This window comes from Paraphaeosphaeria sporulosa (genome assembly GCF_001642045.1).
Source record: "Paraphaeosphaeria sporulosa strain AP3s5-JAC2a unplaced genomic scaffold CC84scaffold_1, whole genome shotgun sequence".
NCBI classification, from domain to species: Eukaryota; Fungi; Ascomycota; class Dothideomycetes; order Pleosporales; family Didymosphaeriaceae; genus Paraphaeosphaeria; species Paraphaeosphaeria sporulosa.
Window position 1 is genome coordinate 801,944 of NW_017253360.1, and position 17,916 is coordinate 819,859.

General features: G+C 54.4%; 6 protein-coding genes across 6 annotated transcripts; 3 read left to right on the forward strand and 3 right to left on the reverse strand.

The window, feature by feature from the left end:
• Positions 1-730: 730 nt before the first annotated feature.
• Positions 731-2,877, reverse strand: CC84DRAFT_1158973 (FAD-binding domain-containing protein). The gene is made up of 3 exons (XM_018177108.1): positions 2,448-2,877; positions 2,185-2,385; positions 731-2,132 (listed from the first exon to the last, which is right to left on the reverse strand). Exons 1-3 carry the CDS (start codon positions 2,711-2,713, stop codon positions 887-889), a joined length of 1,713 nt encoding a protein of 570 aa, XP_018041790.1. The 5' UTR covers positions 2,714-2,877; the 3' UTR covers positions 731-886.
• A 938-nt stretch (positions 2,878-3,815) lies between these two features.
• On the forward strand, positions 3,816-5,832 carry CC84DRAFT_1106926 (CFEM domain-containing protein). The gene is made up of 4 exons (XM_018175158.1): positions 3,816-4,278; positions 4,334-4,469; positions 4,520-5,195; positions 5,347-5,832. Exons 1-4 carry the CDS (start codon positions 4,174-4,176, stop codon positions 5,723-5,725), a joined length of 1,296 nt encoding a protein of 431 aa, XP_018041791.1. The 5' UTR covers positions 3,816-4,173; the 3' UTR covers positions 5,726-5,832.
• On the reverse strand, positions 5,819-8,052 carry CC84DRAFT_1133211 (uncharacterized protein). The gene is made up of 4 exons (XM_018175963.1): positions 7,885-8,052; positions 7,313-7,774; positions 6,525-7,263; positions 5,819-6,472 (listed from the first exon to the last, which is right to left on the reverse strand). Exons 1-4 carry the CDS (start codon positions 7,969-7,971, stop codon positions 6,267-6,269), a joined length of 1,494 nt encoding a protein of 497 aa, XP_018041792.1. The 5' UTR covers positions 7,972-8,052; the 3' UTR covers positions 5,819-6,266.
• Positions 8,053-8,198: 146 nt separating this feature from the next.
• CC84DRAFT_1200715 (DNA repair protein) lies at positions 8,199-11,929 on the forward strand (the record flags this gene model as incomplete). The annotated part of the gene is made up of 1 exon (XM_018181678.1): positions 8,199-11,929. Exon 1 carries the CDS (start codon positions 8,303-8,305, stop codon positions 11,927-11,929), a length of 3,627 nt encoding a protein of 1,208 aa, XP_018041793.1. The 5' UTR covers positions 8,199-8,302.
• A 1,664-nt stretch (positions 11,930-13,593) lies between these two features.
• On the forward strand, positions 13,594-14,600 carry CC84DRAFT_1224552 (uncharacterized protein; the record flags this gene model as incomplete). The annotated part of the gene is made up of 1 exon (XM_018183542.1): positions 13,594-14,600. The coding sequence occupies one exon, from the start codon at positions 13,594-13,596 to the stop codon at positions 14,461-14,463; it is 870 nt and encodes a 289-aa protein (XP_018041794.1). The 3' UTR covers positions 14,464-14,600.
• An 883-nt stretch (positions 14,601-15,483) lies between these two features.
• CC84DRAFT_1133219 (uncharacterized protein) lies at positions 15,484-16,975 on the reverse strand. The gene is made up of 4 exons (XM_018175964.1): positions 16,907-16,975; positions 16,526-16,862; positions 16,115-16,476; positions 15,484-16,056 (listed from the first exon to the last, which is right to left on the reverse strand). The coding sequence occupies exons 1-4, from the start codon at positions 16,926-16,928 to the stop codon at positions 15,656-15,658; spliced, it is 1,122 nt and encodes a 373-aa protein (XP_018041795.1). The 5' UTR covers positions 16,929-16,975; the 3' UTR covers positions 15,484-15,655.
• Positions 16,976-17,916: the final 941 nt, after the last annotated feature.

Here is a 17,916-nt window from a genome sequence, read left to right on the forward strand (position 1 = left end):
GCTGTGGTGAAGAAGACGTCAGGCAGCAACAGCCCGCTGAGCTGCCGCATAAGCCTTTCCATGGTCCCCGTGCCCGTGGAAGCAATGCAGCTTTGGCAAAGCCTGCGATGACACGGTGTCACGTTATTGCTGTGGGCGCCCAGAGTCACGATGCTCCGGCAACGTTAGCCGGTAGCTTAGCCTTGCACGTGTTCAGCGGTGGACGCTCTTTCAACATACCCCGTTGTCAATACCTGTTAGGAAGCAACAATTGAGACATCACTGAGCTAACATTGCCTCAGCTTGAAGGACGATTTGTTCGTTGCCGTCAGCTATGCCAGTGACCCAGAATACAAAGACGACCTGTGGTATTCAGGAGATCAGGGGCTCATAGAGTGCTTGTGCGAGATGGCCTCCTACAACCAAGGGATACATGATCACCTGGAGCGTGACCAAAACATATCAAAAATAGACAAAAGCTTTCCAAAAGTTGGCCTTCCCCAGTCCAAAACTTCCAAACTGGATCACAGCAGGCCCTTGTCACGCCACAATATCGAACAAGCATCAGCGCAGACTGCACCTGTAACTTGGAGTCGTATGCTTCCAGTCTATCATGAAATTCGACATGTCCTGTTGAGATATTCTCATCATGTCTGCCTCATCGCTTCCCCAGTGCGACCTAATCCAGAACCGACCGGAACCGTTCACGCCACCCGCAAGCCACAAACTGTCAGTGATACGCTGTTAACCTCGATGTTGTACGCGGGAAAACCCTTGCTGTGATCCGTCTGTATTCATATCGACAGTCAGAATCCTGCATGTCAAAGGTCATATCCTGCGCTGAGAATTATGTACATTGAAAATACATGCTAGAGGCCGTGCAAGTGGACATCGCGACTTCCAACGTCTATGCCCTACACATGCGTCCATCATTACCCACAGTCCACGCATCGCTTCCCACAGTCTTCAGCCCATAGAATAAGCCCGCGGGATCCCACTTGTTCTTAACTGCCAACAGATTCTGGTAGTTCGCGCCATACCATTTGCTCTGCCAGTCCACCGTCCTAAAGTCTCCCTCGTTCATGTACACTCCACTGCCCGGCGTCACCGCCTCAACCTGCGGCACAAGCTCGTTCGTAAGACGGTACTGGTCTGCGATCATCTTTGGCCATGCAGAGGGCGTGTTGTTCCACGGGAGCGTCATCTGCATGTGGATGGCGGCATCGCGCCACGCCGGGAGTACGGCGTTCGGCGAGCTAGACTGGCGCGTGACGTTCAATGCCACCGAGACAGCGAGGACGCCGTTTTCGGTGATGTTGCGCAGCGCCTTTTGGAGAGCATCGTTGTTCGTCTCGAGCACCTTGCGCGGGATCAGGCGGCTGGAGAACTGGTATGCCTCGACTGTGAGATGGCCAAAGGGCAGCGGGCCCATGTACTTGTTGTAGTGGTCGTAGTACCTCGTGGAGTCGGAGTAGGTGATGGAGTAGGGAATGGCGAGTTCGCTTAGCACCGCCATGAAGGGGGCGAGTGTGGTCTGCACCTGCGCCGATGTCTGGTTGAATGCAGTGATCGGCGCAATTTGGAAGACTTGAGAGTTGAAGATGAACGCGGTCGAAGTGCCGCTGTCGGTGATGTTCGGCACCATGGCGTGGAACCTTGCAATGGCTTCGTAGAACTTGTCGGGGGTAGTGTACGCGGCTGCCATCTGTAGCTGAGCGCCGCCGACCTTGGCATCGGTGTAGGCGCGCACAGTAGCCGAAAGCACAACGGCGTAGGTTCCACCACCGCCGCCACTCAGTGCCCAGTAGAGGTCTGGGTTGGTGGTTCTCGAAGCCTTGACGATTTTGCCTGCTGCGGTGGCAACTTCCCATTCGAGGACTTGATCAGCAGCCAGACCAAAGTTTGTGCTCAAAGCAGAGTGGCCACCACCCTGAAGGTAGCCTCCTGCAGCTCCGACTGTTGGGCATGTGCCCGAGAGCACAACAAGACCTTGTGCGGCTGCAAGCGTGACCGCTTCGTAGCCGAGGATCCCGGCGCCCATCTTGAAGGCCTTCCCATTGTAGGAAGAGTCAGACCAATCAAGGAATTGCGCAGTCTTGAGGTGTTGAGTCCAGATAGAGAGCGAGCCAGCACCAGTAGATGCTCCCTTGTAGCTGCAATTGAATAGCTTAGCTTTGTTTTCTCAACAACAAACGGCGTACATACTCATGACCAGTGTTTCGGATGACGAAACGGATGTTCTTGGTACGTGCAAAGTTGATGGCAGCAACTACATCCGCGCTCGACGTCGCGTTCACGGTATACCGAGCATAGTTGCCGAGAAGGCATTGTGAACTTTGTGCAGTGAATGGGTCACAGCTTTGGTTCGCAAAGAACGCTTGCATGACCGACGAAGAGGATGCTAGACTATTGCCAAGTGTTAATATGCATGTTGCGTTCTCGTTCTCGAGTCAGACCATGGTACTTACTGCGTCTGGGGTAGCTGCCATGCAGATTGCAACGCTGCGCAGTCCGCATCACTGTAGTTGGGATCATGGCAAGGAGATCCAATAGGGACAGTGGCGATAAGTCGGCCCCCTACGGTGCTGTTCAAACTTGCCCACGCTGACGCTGCAGGCCAGCAACTGTCCCCGGGAAAGCAGCGACAGGAAGCTGAAGCTCTGGAGCCCTTGGGGCCAGGGAGCAGCCCTGCGTATGCCTGGGTGGCGAAGAGGAAGAATGTGAGAAGCTCCATTATTTCCCGATAACGCAAGATACTCAAGAACCAAGCGGCAAGGCACCAAAGAAAGCAGGTACAGCAAGTCATCGAACACATCGTTCTCGAGCTATATGTACAGCTTGGCCATCTGCGTGCGTGGATACCACGGAGATAATCTGCCACATTTGGCAGTTCGGTAAGGCCCCCTGAGCCCACAGCTCGGAGCGCATGAATCGGATCTTATTCTTAGGCGACCGCTCGAGAACACGAGCACGGAAGCACTCATGCTGTGTTCAGCCTCCTAAAAGCGCAATATCAGGAATGTCGAGATGCACCCTTTGACTGCCTCCGAAGTGGCTTCTGTGCATACATGTAGTCAAGTTTCAAAGTTCGGTACGCCCAGGTGCTGTTGCTTCCGCTTAATCGGGCGTTTAGTGGCGAAACGTGCCCAACCGTCGCGAATTGATTTTGGCGTACGATTATAGTTCTCACACAGAACCGTCAGGTAGCGCGGGCTTATTGGAAACCTAATTAAATGGGGGGCAGACATGGGGTGGCTTCCAGCCTTCCACGCGGCAAACCTCTGGGGACAGGGAGGGTTTAAGCACTGAACCGTGCGCCTCTCTAGCCATCCACAGTGCCTAGGTAAAGTTCTGCCCTACGGTACATCAAGCCCATCCCGTGACGTCCCGCTTGATCGTTGACGGTGCGAGACGGCGAATGGAAAGTATGGTTTATACTAATCCGCACTAGATGCCAATGGCACGAAGGTGATCGACGCCTGCCGGCAGATCAAGGAAACATCACTTCACCTCGGCCCGGCATGTGCGCGCAGGGTCTAGAAATGGTGCCTGAAACAGCGCTTTAGCTAATCCTCCCCCAATCTCTGAAGCGCAACTTTCGCGAACGGAAACCGTACCATTGCCCCTCTGGACATCCCTGTTCATACCGAGCAGATATACTGCTGTTGACGTCCTGTCACAAGAGGCTAGTTCTCCGCCGTTGCGACTATCGGCGTGGACCCCGCTAAGCTTGGATTGGTCCTTTACAATGCATCTTACCCGTGGTTCCAAGGTCCGACGCATTTGCGAAACGACTTCCAAGAAACAACTGCTGCATACTATCAAACTATCACCAGTAGCCTCCTCGCTTCCTTCTATAGCGTCCATCATCACGCGACCCTAGGTGCATGCCGTAGACTTTTGCCATTGCCGTCCAGCGCAGCCGCCAATTATCTGCCAGCATTCCTCAGAATTCTCCAGTTTTACGACGGATACTGTTGTCTGGTTTGATCGCTTAATTGCTGGCTTGCCTGTTACGTGCAGAATTTTGATGTACGGTATATGTGACGAGGTTCGTTCGTGAGTCAGGGGATCCACGAGGTGGAAATACCCCGGCATATCGGCGGAAGTGCCACTATGGCGATCAGGGTTGAAGATCGCATATGTGCAGGCCAGACCCTTCGAATTCGACGTGGCCGGACAACGGAGTGAGCCATGAGGGCACCCATCGCGATCTTGACGCTTTTGCTGCTGTCTTTGCCCTTTAGCATAGCGCAAGGGACTCTGACTGAGGCTATAGAACAGTTGCCTGCGTGCGCGGTACGTACAAGTGGGCTCATGCAATGCAGCGTATCATACTGACCAGAGCATGCAGTTGAAATGTCTCGTTTCCGCCATCAGCGAGTCTCCCTGCCAACTCACCGACCAAACATGTATATGCACGAACCAGAAACTGCAGCTCGACGTAGAAGTCTGCGTGTTGCAAGCATGCTCCAAGAAAGAGGCTCTGAGTACGGCAAGTCCTCCTGGCTTCAAGTATCACCGCTGATGAGAAGCACAGCCACCAAAAACATCACATCGACAAGCTGCGGTGCCCCAATCCGTGACAGCTCAGCCCTCTACTGCACGATTTCCACCACGCTGGCTGTCCTGTCCGCTGCCCTGGTGCTGCTGCGCCTCGGCTACAAGATGTTCATAACTTCCATGGAACTTGGACTCGACGACTGCTTCGTCTTCATCACACTGCTCGCCGGCACCCCCAGTTCCGCCATCAACGTCCTCGGGCTGGCCGCCAATGGCCTAGGCAAAGATGTCTGGACGCTGCGCTTCAACCAGATCACAAGCTTCTCGAAATACTTTTACATCATGGAGATTATGTATTTTGCGCAGATCACGCTCCTCAAGCTCTCACTGCTGTTCTTCTACCTGCGCGTGTTCCCCGGGAAGCCCGTGCGAAGGGTCATCTGGGCGACGGTGATATTCAACAGTCTCTTTGGCGCGGTGTTTGTCACAGTTGCCATCTTCCAGTGCAGGCCGATCAGCCACTACTGGAACGAGTGGCACGGCGAGACGCCGGGGACGTGCATCAATATCAATGCGCTTGGCTGGTCCAACGCTGCGATTTCGATAGCGCTCGACTTCTGGATGCTGGCGATACCCATCTCCCAACTTCTGGACCTGCAGTTGGCGTGGAAGAAGAAGGTCGGCGTTGCGTTGATGTTCTGTGTCGGGACGTTGTAAGTGTGTCCCTGCTTTGCACAACCCTGCCTCTGTCAAGCTCACGTGGGATCCCTACGTGCGAGCACAAAAGGGACCCCCCACGAGTTCTGTCCCATTCGTTGCGTTTACCATCTTCGCTCACGGACTCCCGACTAATCATCTCTACAGTGTCACAGTAGTATCGATCCTCCGCCTGCACTCCCTCGTGCACTTCGCCAAATCCATCAACCCCACCTGGGACTACTGGGCCGTGTCGAACTGGTCCACCGTCGAGATCAACGTCGGCATCATGTGCGTCTGCATGCCATCTCTGCGTATAATCCTCGTGCGCTTCTTCCCCAAGGTGCTCGGCACCATGCGAAGCAACACCGGTGGCTATGCGAGATACGGATCCAGCAGTCGCATCGAGAGAGTCAAGATCGGAAACAGCAATGCAAGCACTGGCCATGACAAGGGGATGGAAGACGACGTAGAGATGATCATACGAGAAGCTCCTTCCGTTGATGATTCGCGTTCGGATGTGTATAAAAGCCGGGTGTACAGATGACCCGTGTAGCCAGACTGGAATGCCTCACATGCCTTTGGGAGTTACGGTCACGGTGTTAGGGCTGTGCGCACATACTCTCTGCGCCATCAGTGAATCAGAACAAACATCTATTGCCTACATAACTCTCCATCCACCGTGAACTCCTAACTTTTACAGATTAGCATCCTCGGCATATGCCTGCCGCCACGGTAGGCAGCATCGCCTCGCTATATCAGTGACCCGGATGGCAACAGATTAAGAAGAACAGTGACTATGGAGGCCGGCGAGAAATCCTTCCTCCCTGCACGGATCTCGTGAAACTAGAGGATGCAAGTCGGATATCTCATAGCGCTATGCAGTACAAAGCAGACAAACAGACAGTAGCAAGGAAACAGATATGGAAGGCGAGGCGCACAAGCGCGGCAAGCTGCATGGATGCAACAAAGAATGCATGCATTACACGTAGCCTGCGCAGGCGGGCGCAGGAGTGGAGTCCGCTACACTGTACAGTACATGTGAGGGAAGTGGGACACCTGTCTATCTTACCGGGGGATGCGGACGTCTACGACACCGAGATACACTTGATATCAAAGATGAGCTCGGAGTTGGCGGGTATGCCGGGCAGCGCCTTGGAGCCGTATGCGAGCTTCGCGGGGATCGTGAGGCGGCGCTCGGCGCCAGCCTGCATGCCAGCGACACCGACGTCCCATCCCTTGATGACCTCGCCGACGCCAAGCTTAAAGGAGAACGGCTTGCCCTTCTTGTTGGCTGTGGGTAGTCAGCTTCTGTACGATGCTATCAAGACATCTGTGTGACTTACCATCGAACTGCTTTCCGTTCTTCAGCTTGCCGATGTAGCGCATCTCGATCTTGTCGCCCTTCTTAGCAGCCTTGCCCTTGCCCTCCTTCTTGTCCTCGACGGTGACACCGCCGACGTTACGGGGGCCCTTGGTCGGCTCCTTCTTCGCCTCGGCGACCTTGGGCGAGCCCGTAGGACCCTGCTCGAGGTTCTTAGCGAATTGAACCTTCTTCTTGTCACTGCTGGGGGTATCCACCTTCTTAGCCTCCTTTGCGGGCTCAGCGGCAGCAACGGCCTGGCCCTCGTTGTTCTTGAGCTTCTTGGCCTGCTTTTTGCTGGGCTTCTCGCCGTTGGCGGCGGGAGCCTCAGCCTTGGTCTTGGTGATGAGTTCGTCGAGAGTCATGGCCTCGCCCTCATCCTCATCCTGTGCGGGGCGCTTGTTCTTGCCCTTCTTGTCGGCCTTGACCAGCTTGGGGGCCTCCTCCTCGGAGTCGACCTCGGTGATGCGAGGATCAGCAAGGTCGTCGAGGGAGTCCTCCTCCGAGTCCAACTCAGAGAGCTCCTCATCAAGCTCGTCCTCATCAGGCGACTCATCATAGTCGTCCTCGCCAAGACCGTAGAGATCCCGCTCATCATCGTCATCCTCGTCGTCCATGATGGCAACGTAGTTACCGGTAAGGTAGATGTCGTGGGAACCATTGGAAGAGAAGTAGATCTCCTCGCCCTCGCGGACGGTGATCTCCAGGGTCTGCTGCCAGTGCTGCGTTCTCGTTAGTGGTGTCGCGAGCATGCGCCTGAAGGAACTTTACCTTCTCCGGGTCGAGGGTGCAGAGCACGAGCTCCTCAGCCTCGTCGCCCTCCTCGGAATCGCTCTCATCGCTGTCCTCGTCGTCGAGAGCCTTGCCCTTGCCCTTACCGTTCACGCCGTTGGTGATGCTGTCAATCTCCATCTCCTCGGCGGCAGCCTCCTCCTGGAGCTTCTTCTGCAGCGCCTCGCGCTTGGCCTGCTTGGACTTGGCGGGATCACTAGGCCCGCCGTTGGTCTCCTCCTCGCTCTCGTCCTCGTCCTCGTCCGACTCGTCCTCGGAGCCAAGGACGCCGTCAGCAAGTAGCTTTGCGCGCAGCTCCTCGATGTTGTCGGGGTCGAAGTCATCGTCGTCGTCGTCCTCATCCTCGTCGTCGTCCTGGATGCGGATGAGCTTGAGGGTAGCACGAGCCGGCCCAGCCTCAACCTCGGCGGTGGGGTCGATTGCAGCCATGGTGATGCGGAACTAGGGACTGTAAGCTTGCTGCGCACGAGGAAGAGCTTGCGATTCCGGAAGCGCGCATGCATTGGCCGCAGACTTGCGCGCTCCCGTCACAGCTGCGATGAGATACTTACAGCAACATTGGGGTTCACGCTGGCGGGAATTGGCTGGCCGCCAGCGGGGACGCGAAGTCCGTAGACACCTGCAGGTATGCTGGCCATTTTGCTGTGTGAAATGGACAAGGAAAAGTGGTGGTGTGGTAGCGGAGAACTGGTGCAGAGTTCGAGGCTGGTTGCTCGAGGAACTCGACAAGAAAAGTTTAGGAACCAGCGTTTTTCTGCCAAGAGTTCGAGCTTGCCTGAGTGGGTCCACGGGCTTCCACCGCCTACGCCATGTGGGGTGGCCCGGAACGCGACACCAACGCCACCGCCGCGACGCGACGCGGCTTCACTGTCGACGTCGCAACCGGCGGCCACACCCGCTGCCCGCGCACCATGACGGCGGCTGTCATCAGGCACCGGCTGCAGCATCCTTCGCACCCACCCCGCAACCATGGGCTCGCGCCTTGAGAGCAACTCCAACTCGGTGCGCAAGCGCATCGCCAAGCACACCTTCGATGACGAGGACGGCGACGAGTATGGGGGCTCCAAGTTCGGCGGCTTCCCAGAGTACTTCAGACGGAAGAAGATCAAGCTTCAGAACCTGGACGCAGACCTTCGCTTGCAGTCCGCCGACAAGCCCCAGATATTCAGAGGAATCGTCGCACACGTAAACGGCTACACGCAGCCGTCGCTCAACGACCTGCATACGCTCATCGTTCAGCATGGAGGCGGGTTCCTGCAGTACCTCGACGGGAAGACTACCGCGACCCACATCATCGCGAGCAGCCTCACCCTGAAGAAGGCCGTAGAGCTCCGCAAATACCGCATCGTCAAGCCTGCGTGGGTCGTGCACAGCATCGAAGCTGGGAAGCTGCTTCCGTGGAGCGGCTATCGTGTTCTAGACGAGGGAGAAAATCAGAAGGTGCTGGCTTTTGACAATGGCAAGGTATCAAGCGCCTCCAGTAAGAAGGTGCAGGGGTATCGCGACCAAAGCAACCAGAGCTGGTATACTAGCCAGCTCCGGACCAGCCAGTTCGATGGGCCTGCGAGCACTCCAACTCCCTTGAGCTCTATGCGACCCCGGGTTCCCCGGGAAAGGCTGCTGACCCCAGGTGACGATATTGAGGAACATCTGCCGCCTTCGCATCAGCCAGAACAGGGGCCATTTGATCAAAGCTGGGTCGAGCAGCTGGAAGATGCCGCACGCGCCTCCGAAACGATCGTGACTCCGCCAAAGACGAGCCCTACCCCGGAAGATCCACCTGACGAACCCGTCCCGATGGCACAAGACAGCGTACCCCAGGACCACGATGGTCGATACACTCATCCAGATGAAGAAGCCGTTCAGTACCCCGCTGCTCAGGAACGGGTTGCAAAAGCAGCAAAAGAAGAGTCAGTCGTGAAGGGACGACCACTCACCGCGGAAGAGCACAATGCCATCTTACTCCGAGACCCCAAAATTCGCAAATCTACCGTTGTGGATCCCAGCTTCCTTGAACAGTACTATCGCGAGTCTCGTTTGCATCACCTTTCCACCTGGAAGGCCGAGCTGAAATCACAATTGCAGGCTTTGGCCAGCGAGAGAAGTTCGTCGCAGAAGGCGAAGCAGAAAAGACCTGCGGGCGCAAGGCGATACATACTGCACGTCGACTTTGATAGCTTCTTTGCTGCAGTGAGTCTGAAGAAGAATCCGCAATACAAGGACAAGCCTGCGGTTGTCGCTCATGGCAATGGCAGCGGGTCGGAAATCGCCAGCTGCAATTATCCCGCAAGGAAATTTGGAGTCAAAAACGGAATGTGGATGAAGAAGGCTCTGGACCTGTGTCCGGATCTGAAAATACTTTCATACGACTTCCCCGCGTACGAAGACGCTAGCCGAGCGTTTTACGATGTTATCCTTGCGACTGGCGGGATCGTGCAAAGCGTGAGTATAGATGAAGCGCTGATCGACGTCTCGAGCCTTTGCATTGGAGTTGGTGGTAGTGACGGTAAAGGCGTCAGCGAAGGTAGCATATATCGTGAACAGGCGAAGGCTGAGGAAATTGCTCAATCTTTGCGTGATGAAGTCAAAGCGAGGACAGACTGCAATGTCTCAATCGGTATAGGCGGTAATGTCCTGCTTGCCAAAGTCGCTCTGAGGAAAGCCAAGCCGGCCGGCCAATATCAAATCAAGCCTGAAGAGGCCATCGACTTCATAGGTGAACTGCAGGTCCAGGATCTTCCCGGTGTTGCATGGTCTATCGGCGGGAAGCTGGAAGAAATCGGCATCAAATTCGTCAAAGACATCCGAGGGTTCACTAAAGAAAGGCTAGTACAGACATTGGGGCCCAAGACTGGGGATAAGCTATGGGAGTACTCCCGCGGCATTGATCGAGTGGAAGTTGGCGAGCAAGTGGTGCGCAAGTCAGTGTCAGCTGAAGTCAACTGGGGCGTGCGATTTGAGAACCAAGAGCAGGCTGATGAGTTTATTGGAAGTCTTTGCGGAGAGCTTCAGAAACGCCTACTGAAAGAAAAAGTCAAAGGAAAGCAGTTGACGATGAAGATCATGCGTCGGTCACCAGACGCTCCCTTGGATCCGCCCAAGCATCTCGGTCATGGCAAATGCGACACACTTAACAAGAGCTTGGTGCTCGGAGTGGCGACAAATGCCAAAGAGACGTTGACGAAAGAGGCACTGAGCATTCTTAAAGGCTTCGGTATCTCTCCAGGTGAACTGAGAGGCATAGGTGTGCAAATGACCAAGTTAGAGCCCATGAAGAATGCCACAGACGGTTCCCTGGAAAGCTCACAACGCCGTCTCCAGTTCAGAGCTGGGCCTGCCGAACCCAAACAGGTCCGCAAACCCCCACCAGTCGTGGACGACATGGACCCCATCCAGGATGATCCGGTCACTCCGAGGAAACCAAAAGCTGCCGCAGAAGATGAGCACGTCGCTTTTGGTCCTACAGAGCTCAACCATTCCACGCCATCCCGACGCCCGCTAAACATGATGGGCACGCAGTTCATAATGCCAACCCAGGTAGACCCGAAAGTGCTCGCAGAGCTCCCCGAAGATATCCGCTCGAAGCTTCTTCGGCAAGGTCGCCAATCTACACCTACCCCCGCCACACCCAAAAGGCGCACAGAGTCCCGCGAAGTTACTCCTTCCCCGCAAAAAGCCTTACCATTCGCACTCACGGCGCTCCCCGCGCAGTCTCAGCTCGATCCCGAAATTCTCGCCGCGCTCCCCCTTGACGTCCGCGCAGAGGTCCTCTCTCAATACGCCGCAGCAGGAGCGACCCCGTTCTCTCCGTCCCGCCGCCCAAAACACATCGACCAGACCCTTCTTCCCCAGTCACCACGCAAGAATCGATTGATTGGTATTCCTGCCAAACGTCCAATCGTGCCTCCAGTCAAGCGGGGAAGAGGCCGACCTCCAAGGTCCGCACAGCTTGCCGCCGCAGCGCTCGCGAGCGCAAGAGACGCCACGGGCAAGACTCTCACCCAGGCCAACTTCATATCGCTCAAAAACCCCGCGCGCACCCGCGGCAGCAAAGAAGGCTCAGCTGCAAACCCGCTGCCCGCCGCTGAAGAACTCGACGCAGACTTCCTCGCCGCCCTCCCCGAGGACGTCCGGCGCGAAATTGTTGAAGAGCACAAGCGCCAGAAACTGCAAGCGTCTCGCCTCGCCCTGGCAAAGACGCGCAGGGCCGCCCAACCAACCGTACATGGCCCACGCCCATCGCAGATCGTCACTGTCCCCCGCCCCCCACGGCCAACCTTCACCATGAACAAGCTGCACGACAAGAATGACCTGCGACTCGCGCTCAAAGACTGGATCCGCGAGTTCGGCGAAGAAGGGCCGTATGAGGAGGACGTCGGCGCGCTGGCAAAGTATTTGGGCCGCGTTGTGACCGAGGAGCGGGACATGTTCAAGGCGGTTGCGGTGGTGAAGTGGTTTGAGTGGATTGTTGGGGATTCTGCCGATGCGGATGGACGATTTGGGAAGAAGAGGTGGGAGGACGCGCTGGGGAGTGTGAAGGATGGGGTGCAGATGGCGGCGGCGGAAAGGGGGTTGGGGGAGGTGAGGTTTGTTTGATGGATGGGTCGTTATGATGCATACGCAATTGGATGATTTTTACGTGTTATGGCGATTTCGGTAGGCTGGTTAGCTACACTACAGTATACAGATGCATGATATAAAGTACAAAATGCTGCACCACTGTTTGCCATCTGAATTTACGTACTGCATATCCCCTACTCTCATGAGAATGAAAAGCCCGGATCTAAGCACAATTCTATAACAGTGCGAAGATAGTAGCGGAGCCTAGGTTAAATACTAGACTTTTTTATCCTTTTTGCTGATATTGCATCGTCGGTGACAGGTTGTCGGGAACGGCCCTCCTGCTTCCGGCCATGTCCCCTTCATATTTGGCTTACGCAACACAGTGGCTACAAATCGGATTCCATTGACCAGTCAGACACGTGTAGTATCTACTATTTCGCAAGTTGATTAGATTCAGATGCCAATTGATTGCTGCATATAGCCGTCGTAACTGCATCCGAAAGTCCTGCCTAGGTTGGTGTGAGTGACTGCTGCCTATATTGCTCGGCTTATCACTGGTACTTTCGTTCAACAGTGCTGTCTCAACTTGCTGTTGCAATAGCGAGCTTTACTATCCTGTTGCAAGTGTAGAGCCTGAGATAACCAGACTTCGTGCATCTCATGCTGCATATTCCTCTCATTCATCACATCTAATCCTATCAATGTCGTACTAGAAGCTACCAAGAGACGTGAAGTCAATACGGCTTCTCGAGCTCCTACCCGCGAAGAAAGAACATGATGATATCTCATGTCATATCACGACTGTTTCCTTGCATACCACCATGCCGTACACCCCTTCTCTTGTAGGTGGGACCATGGCCCAGACCCGGGCGACATAATATACATCAACGGCAAGCCACAGTTAGTAGGAAGGAACCTAGCTTCGGCGTTGCGTCACATACGAACCAATCTCACTCAGCATCCAGCCCACTATCACCATTAGTCTGGGCTGATGCAATCTGTATCAATCAGAACGACGACGAAAAGTCCTATCAGGTCCAACTCATGGGAGAGATATACTCAAATGCATCAACAGTCGTCTCGTGGTTAGGTGCAGACGAAGCTGGAAAGATGACGGCTGCTACCACGGCGATGAAGTTGATTCAGCATGTGGCGGCGTCTGAGCCAGACTGGTCGGAAAATCTACACTGGATGCAAGACCATCCCTCGTTCTTGCAGCCTGGCAATAACGCTACAGAAATTCACAATCAAGTTGAGTTCGCACAAGACGTTCTTTTCCGAGCCATATTGGCGGCGAGTATGGGTCCTTTCAAAATTGGTACTCACCCACAGTCTGTGGGCCATGGTCGGAAAACACATCATTCATTACGAAAGCGTGTTAGACTCGGCCAATTTGATTCGACGGTTTAGTCCAGAGCCAAGATGAGGAGACGGGGTTTTGCCATATAATATACGCTATGTCCTCAGGTATCGCGAACGGATCCCAACTGCAAACCATACATTCATCGAAAGTTTCCGGGACACTTTGAAAAGTTCCAAGGAGATGAGCGATGCAGACAACTTGGACGCTATCTTTTCCACTTTGGATTATCAGGCCACCGACTCCAAAGATAAAGTTTTCGCCTTGCAAGGTCTTCTCGGGAACTTTATGATCCCAGACTATAGCAAGAACCACCGTGGAAATATATTCTGGCCTCATGGAAAAATACATTGCAACCTTTGGAGACCTCTTCGTTTTGCGGTTCTCCGGTATAGCTATTTGTCGTCCCGAGACAGTAGAGCCAGGACTACCGTCTTGGGTCCCCGATTTGCAGGCAATCTCCTTAGAGCATAGCTGGCAACCTTTCCCGACCCAAGACTCCTCTTCTGGTTATGGCCTGGGCCCTTTGCGTTCTTCCCAAGCGCGAGTCTTAGATCAGCGCTACTTACGTGTCAACGCATGCATATGCGACACAATTTCAGATGCCGGACCGATTTTCGACACAGACTCACTCAATTTTGAGCGTCTCTACCGAAGCTTCCTAGAGAGGAAGAGTGATATCGAAACGCGTACCAGAACCCCGTACATGCAGGCCATCCTGTGCGCCATATTGTCATATTCTATCCTTTGGATCGGAAAATCCAGTGATGCATCGAGTCTCGCTGCCTACCAGCGGCTGGTATTGGCGACATTGTACTTTCTCGAGGGGCTTGTTTCGAACGCGCCAGTCTTGGACATACTCCACTCCACCGTCGAAGCCTTGGACATCGCGTTCGAGAACCACGTCCCGTCCTTGCTCCAAACGGTATTCCCCCATGACATGATTTATGACTGCTGGAAGTCCGAAAAGTGGGTAGCAACTAGTATTATTGGTCAAGCGCGTTTACTGAGACCCCATCTGACGAGGTCTTTAAAAGAACGACACCATCTCTTCACCACATCCACTGGTTACATAGGGTCGAGTCTCTACGGTGTGAAGGCTGGAGATGTAATTGGTGTGATCCAAGGTTGTCCATTTCCGGTCCTGCTTAGGGTGGAAGGAACACGGTATATTCACCTAGAGACTTGCAACGTCCTAGGTCTCTGAATGGCGAGGCTGCTAACAGAGTCAGTGACGGGTCTCTAGAGATGGTGGAAGTAGATCTTATGTAAGCTATCAGGTTGACACTCATACTGCAAGATCGAGAAGGATAGACGGCACTGTACGCATTAGACGATTCTCCGATAACCGGTATCTTATCGATTTTCCGAGATGATTCTTGTGGCTATGTATCGTATATTTTCCCTATCGTTAACACGTACGACCATATGACACCGAAAACTTGACTTTACCTTACGATTCTCTTCTGAAATGCGTCGAAGGTTTGTAATTTATCGATGTGAAAGGTCAGCTTATCTACATCTTGTCCATCCAGTGGAGATCATTGTGCAGCGAGTCTGCTCGTCGCCAGGGGGCGCAAAGCATGCCGACACGAAGAATCGTGATGCAGTTCTCTGATGACGGCGGTAGGTGATGCGTGAAGGGGTTGCCGAATAGATCTACTTGTCTCGCCTCTCTGGGACTCAAGTAAGAATTTTCATAGATGCTTGCCCTTTGTTTAGATTCGGCCTCCCAGTCGTCTGGACTGTCTTGGATAAAACAGTATAAGTCTATCCACAAATAGCTCAGTCCAAGGGCAGGAACAAACTTAATCGCGTTCCGATATGTCCTCGAAATCGTACTCCAAGTGATTCCGCTCAGCATTTGAGCATAGGTGTCCTGACGTGTAGTACCAGCGTCAGAGCCACCCCATCGGTGGCTCAGATACGCGTATTTCTCTCGCAAACCCCTGATCTCCTGTAGATTTACTTCCAAGCTACCTTCTAGAGAGCTCGAAACATGTAACACTTTGGTCGGCAAAGGTGCTTGATCACGTTTAGCACACCTGGAATGCCTCTGACGACAATCGTCGATGTGTGAATGGACCCACCTCAAGTTTTCCTCGCACATCGGATGTGTTGGCTTAGACGGTAGAGCTAGGTGGAAGAGCGGGCCTGGAGAGCTGGAGACTGCATTGAGTCCTGGAGACTATCCTTTGCAGCCTCATTGCACGTTATTGGATTTGAGCTTAAAGGTATCCGCTGCAGAGTCTGAGAGAGCGCGTGCGCTGTACGGGGAGCGAGTGCAGGCCTGCTGCCAACGGTGAGACTACAATCAACACGTGGATATTGCGAGCAGAACCATGCATCAGCGCTGGGGTATCTTCCTCTACCTACTTTCCTGTCCCACATCTCCCACGTCACCGTACCGGCCTCACAAACTCCTCATCGCCCAACACCTCTCTCACGTCCCCCACCTTCCCCTCTCCCACACCGCCATCCTCCCCACCGTCCAACCCACCCGACAAATCTACCAAGCCCTCCCTCGGTGGGCTGAACTGCCTCAACCGCACCCCGCTCTCTGCAAAGATCCTTGCCGTCTGCGTATCGACCATGTACCCCTGGTTATACACCACCTCGCTGATGCCCACCTGTGTGATCTTGACGCTGCACGTCAGGCAGGGACACGTGTTGCAGTAGAGGATGCTCGTGGCGCCGATGCGATCGCGGCCGGCTTCGAGCAGGGCGTTTTCCTCGGCATGGAGGCACAGGCAGGTGGAGAGGTCGACGCCGCCCTTCGCGGCGGTGTTGCAGCGGGGGCCTAAGCGTGATTAGTGTGATGAGAATGGGACGGAGAGAGGCAGCGAAGGGAACCGTACATCCGCCCTCGCTGCAGTTTGTCATGCCGCGAGGCGTCCCGTTGTAGCCTGTGCTTATAACGCGCTTTTCCCTCACAATCACGCAGCCGACACGCCGCTTCATGCAGTTGCTACGGTGGGCAGCGAGGTCCGCGAGCTGCATGAAGTACTGGTCCCAAGACGGCCGGAGGCGGGCGTCGTTGGGAAGGTTCAAGGCTGCTAGCGCGGCGTGCAGCGACGGGATTGAGGTGGTCGAGTTGAGCAGCTTGAGTTGGGCGCGCTCGAAGAGGATCTGCAGGCCGGTACCGGGCGCGAAGAGGTGCTCGTCATTGCGGAGGACGAAGGCTTCGAGAGAGGGCGGGGTGAGCTGGCTGGATGCGCATCTGCAGTCGTCAACGGCAGGGAAAATGCGGTGGGGTGGATGCGGTGTACCGATCTTTGAAGCGCTGCCATCGCACGCTCACGGGTGCGTCTACGCTCACAAGGAGGAAGAAGGGCCGTCGGAGCAGCGCATCGACAACTTTATCGTCCCATATGTCTGTAGTGACCCAGTTCTCCCTCCATCTCAGTGTCACGAATTCGAGCAGCGAATCGACGTTTGGGAAAGTGTATTGCGCGTCATTTGGGCTCAGTTCGGCGGGCGGAACATGGACATTTGACGCAGACTTCTCGACGGAAGGTGTTGCAGCCGTGCGTGCAAGCTGTATACGCTTGAATTGATGCTCTTCGACGAGGTACGATGCGATGGAGGACTTGCCCGCGCAGATTCCTGGATAAGTCAGCGGCAAGTGTTTGATTGAGGGCCTTGCTTGCCTCCGCACAGCCCTATGAGCATGTTGCTGGCGTTCTATGCGGCCTTCAGGCTACCAGTCGAAGTCGACGGCATAGCTTGTGGTGTGTACAAACATCGATTGAAGCGGGGTCTGGCCCAATGCGGCTAACGCGACCTGCTTCCACCACCACGCGTACAGCTATATTTTACACGTGTCAACCCGTGTACACAGTCCCGAGGTCAGTATCATAAGGTTAGATCCGCTATCTAATCTTTCGGTCAAAGGCCGATCCCTCCTACTTAGTCTCTCGCTTGTCCCTGTTTCGCCCATACTGCGAAGCAAAGTACAGCTGCATTTGCACAAGCTCAACGCGAATCATCTTTATTACTATTTTTTAATCCTAGTCTACGCAAGGGTACCGTATAAGCCACTTGGGCTGCCTTCTCGAGGGTTCGCCACTTGAAACCCTCCACATGTAAAGTTCGCGTGGTGATCAGGGGCAAAGTTTGGCTCCAGCCACTCGGGGGTGTTTTCAGCCTCAGCGAATATATTGGTGCGACCGCTACGTCGAAGCTGCCAAACTTACTCCCACCTTCAACAGCGCGAACCGTGGTACTGCGGCTGTGAGTGCTGTCAGGGTCCCGGATCTCATGCATTACCCTGCTTTTGGTCGTCTTCTATTGCTGGATGTGCTCACAGCACGTACGATGCGTCGTTGCCCGCGAGCTTCTGCGCCTGCTCTCATGACAACACAGAGACCGCATCTAAGCCAATACATATGATTGTGGATAGTAAAAAACCGTAATAGAGCCTAGGCTAACTTGAGCGGTTGTAAATTTCCATTGTTTTCAGTGTTCATGTTGTCGTGAGAGGCTTGGTACTATCGCAACTGCTTCGCCATGGGCAAGTCTGGTCGAGCGGATGCAATTTGTGAGCGATGGAGCCGTCATTGACGAAAACACTGGAAAAAAATGGAATGAGGTCGGAGTTGCCTCCACATTGCAGTAGTGACAACACGAAATTGAGATTTCGCATTCTCTTCCCAACAAA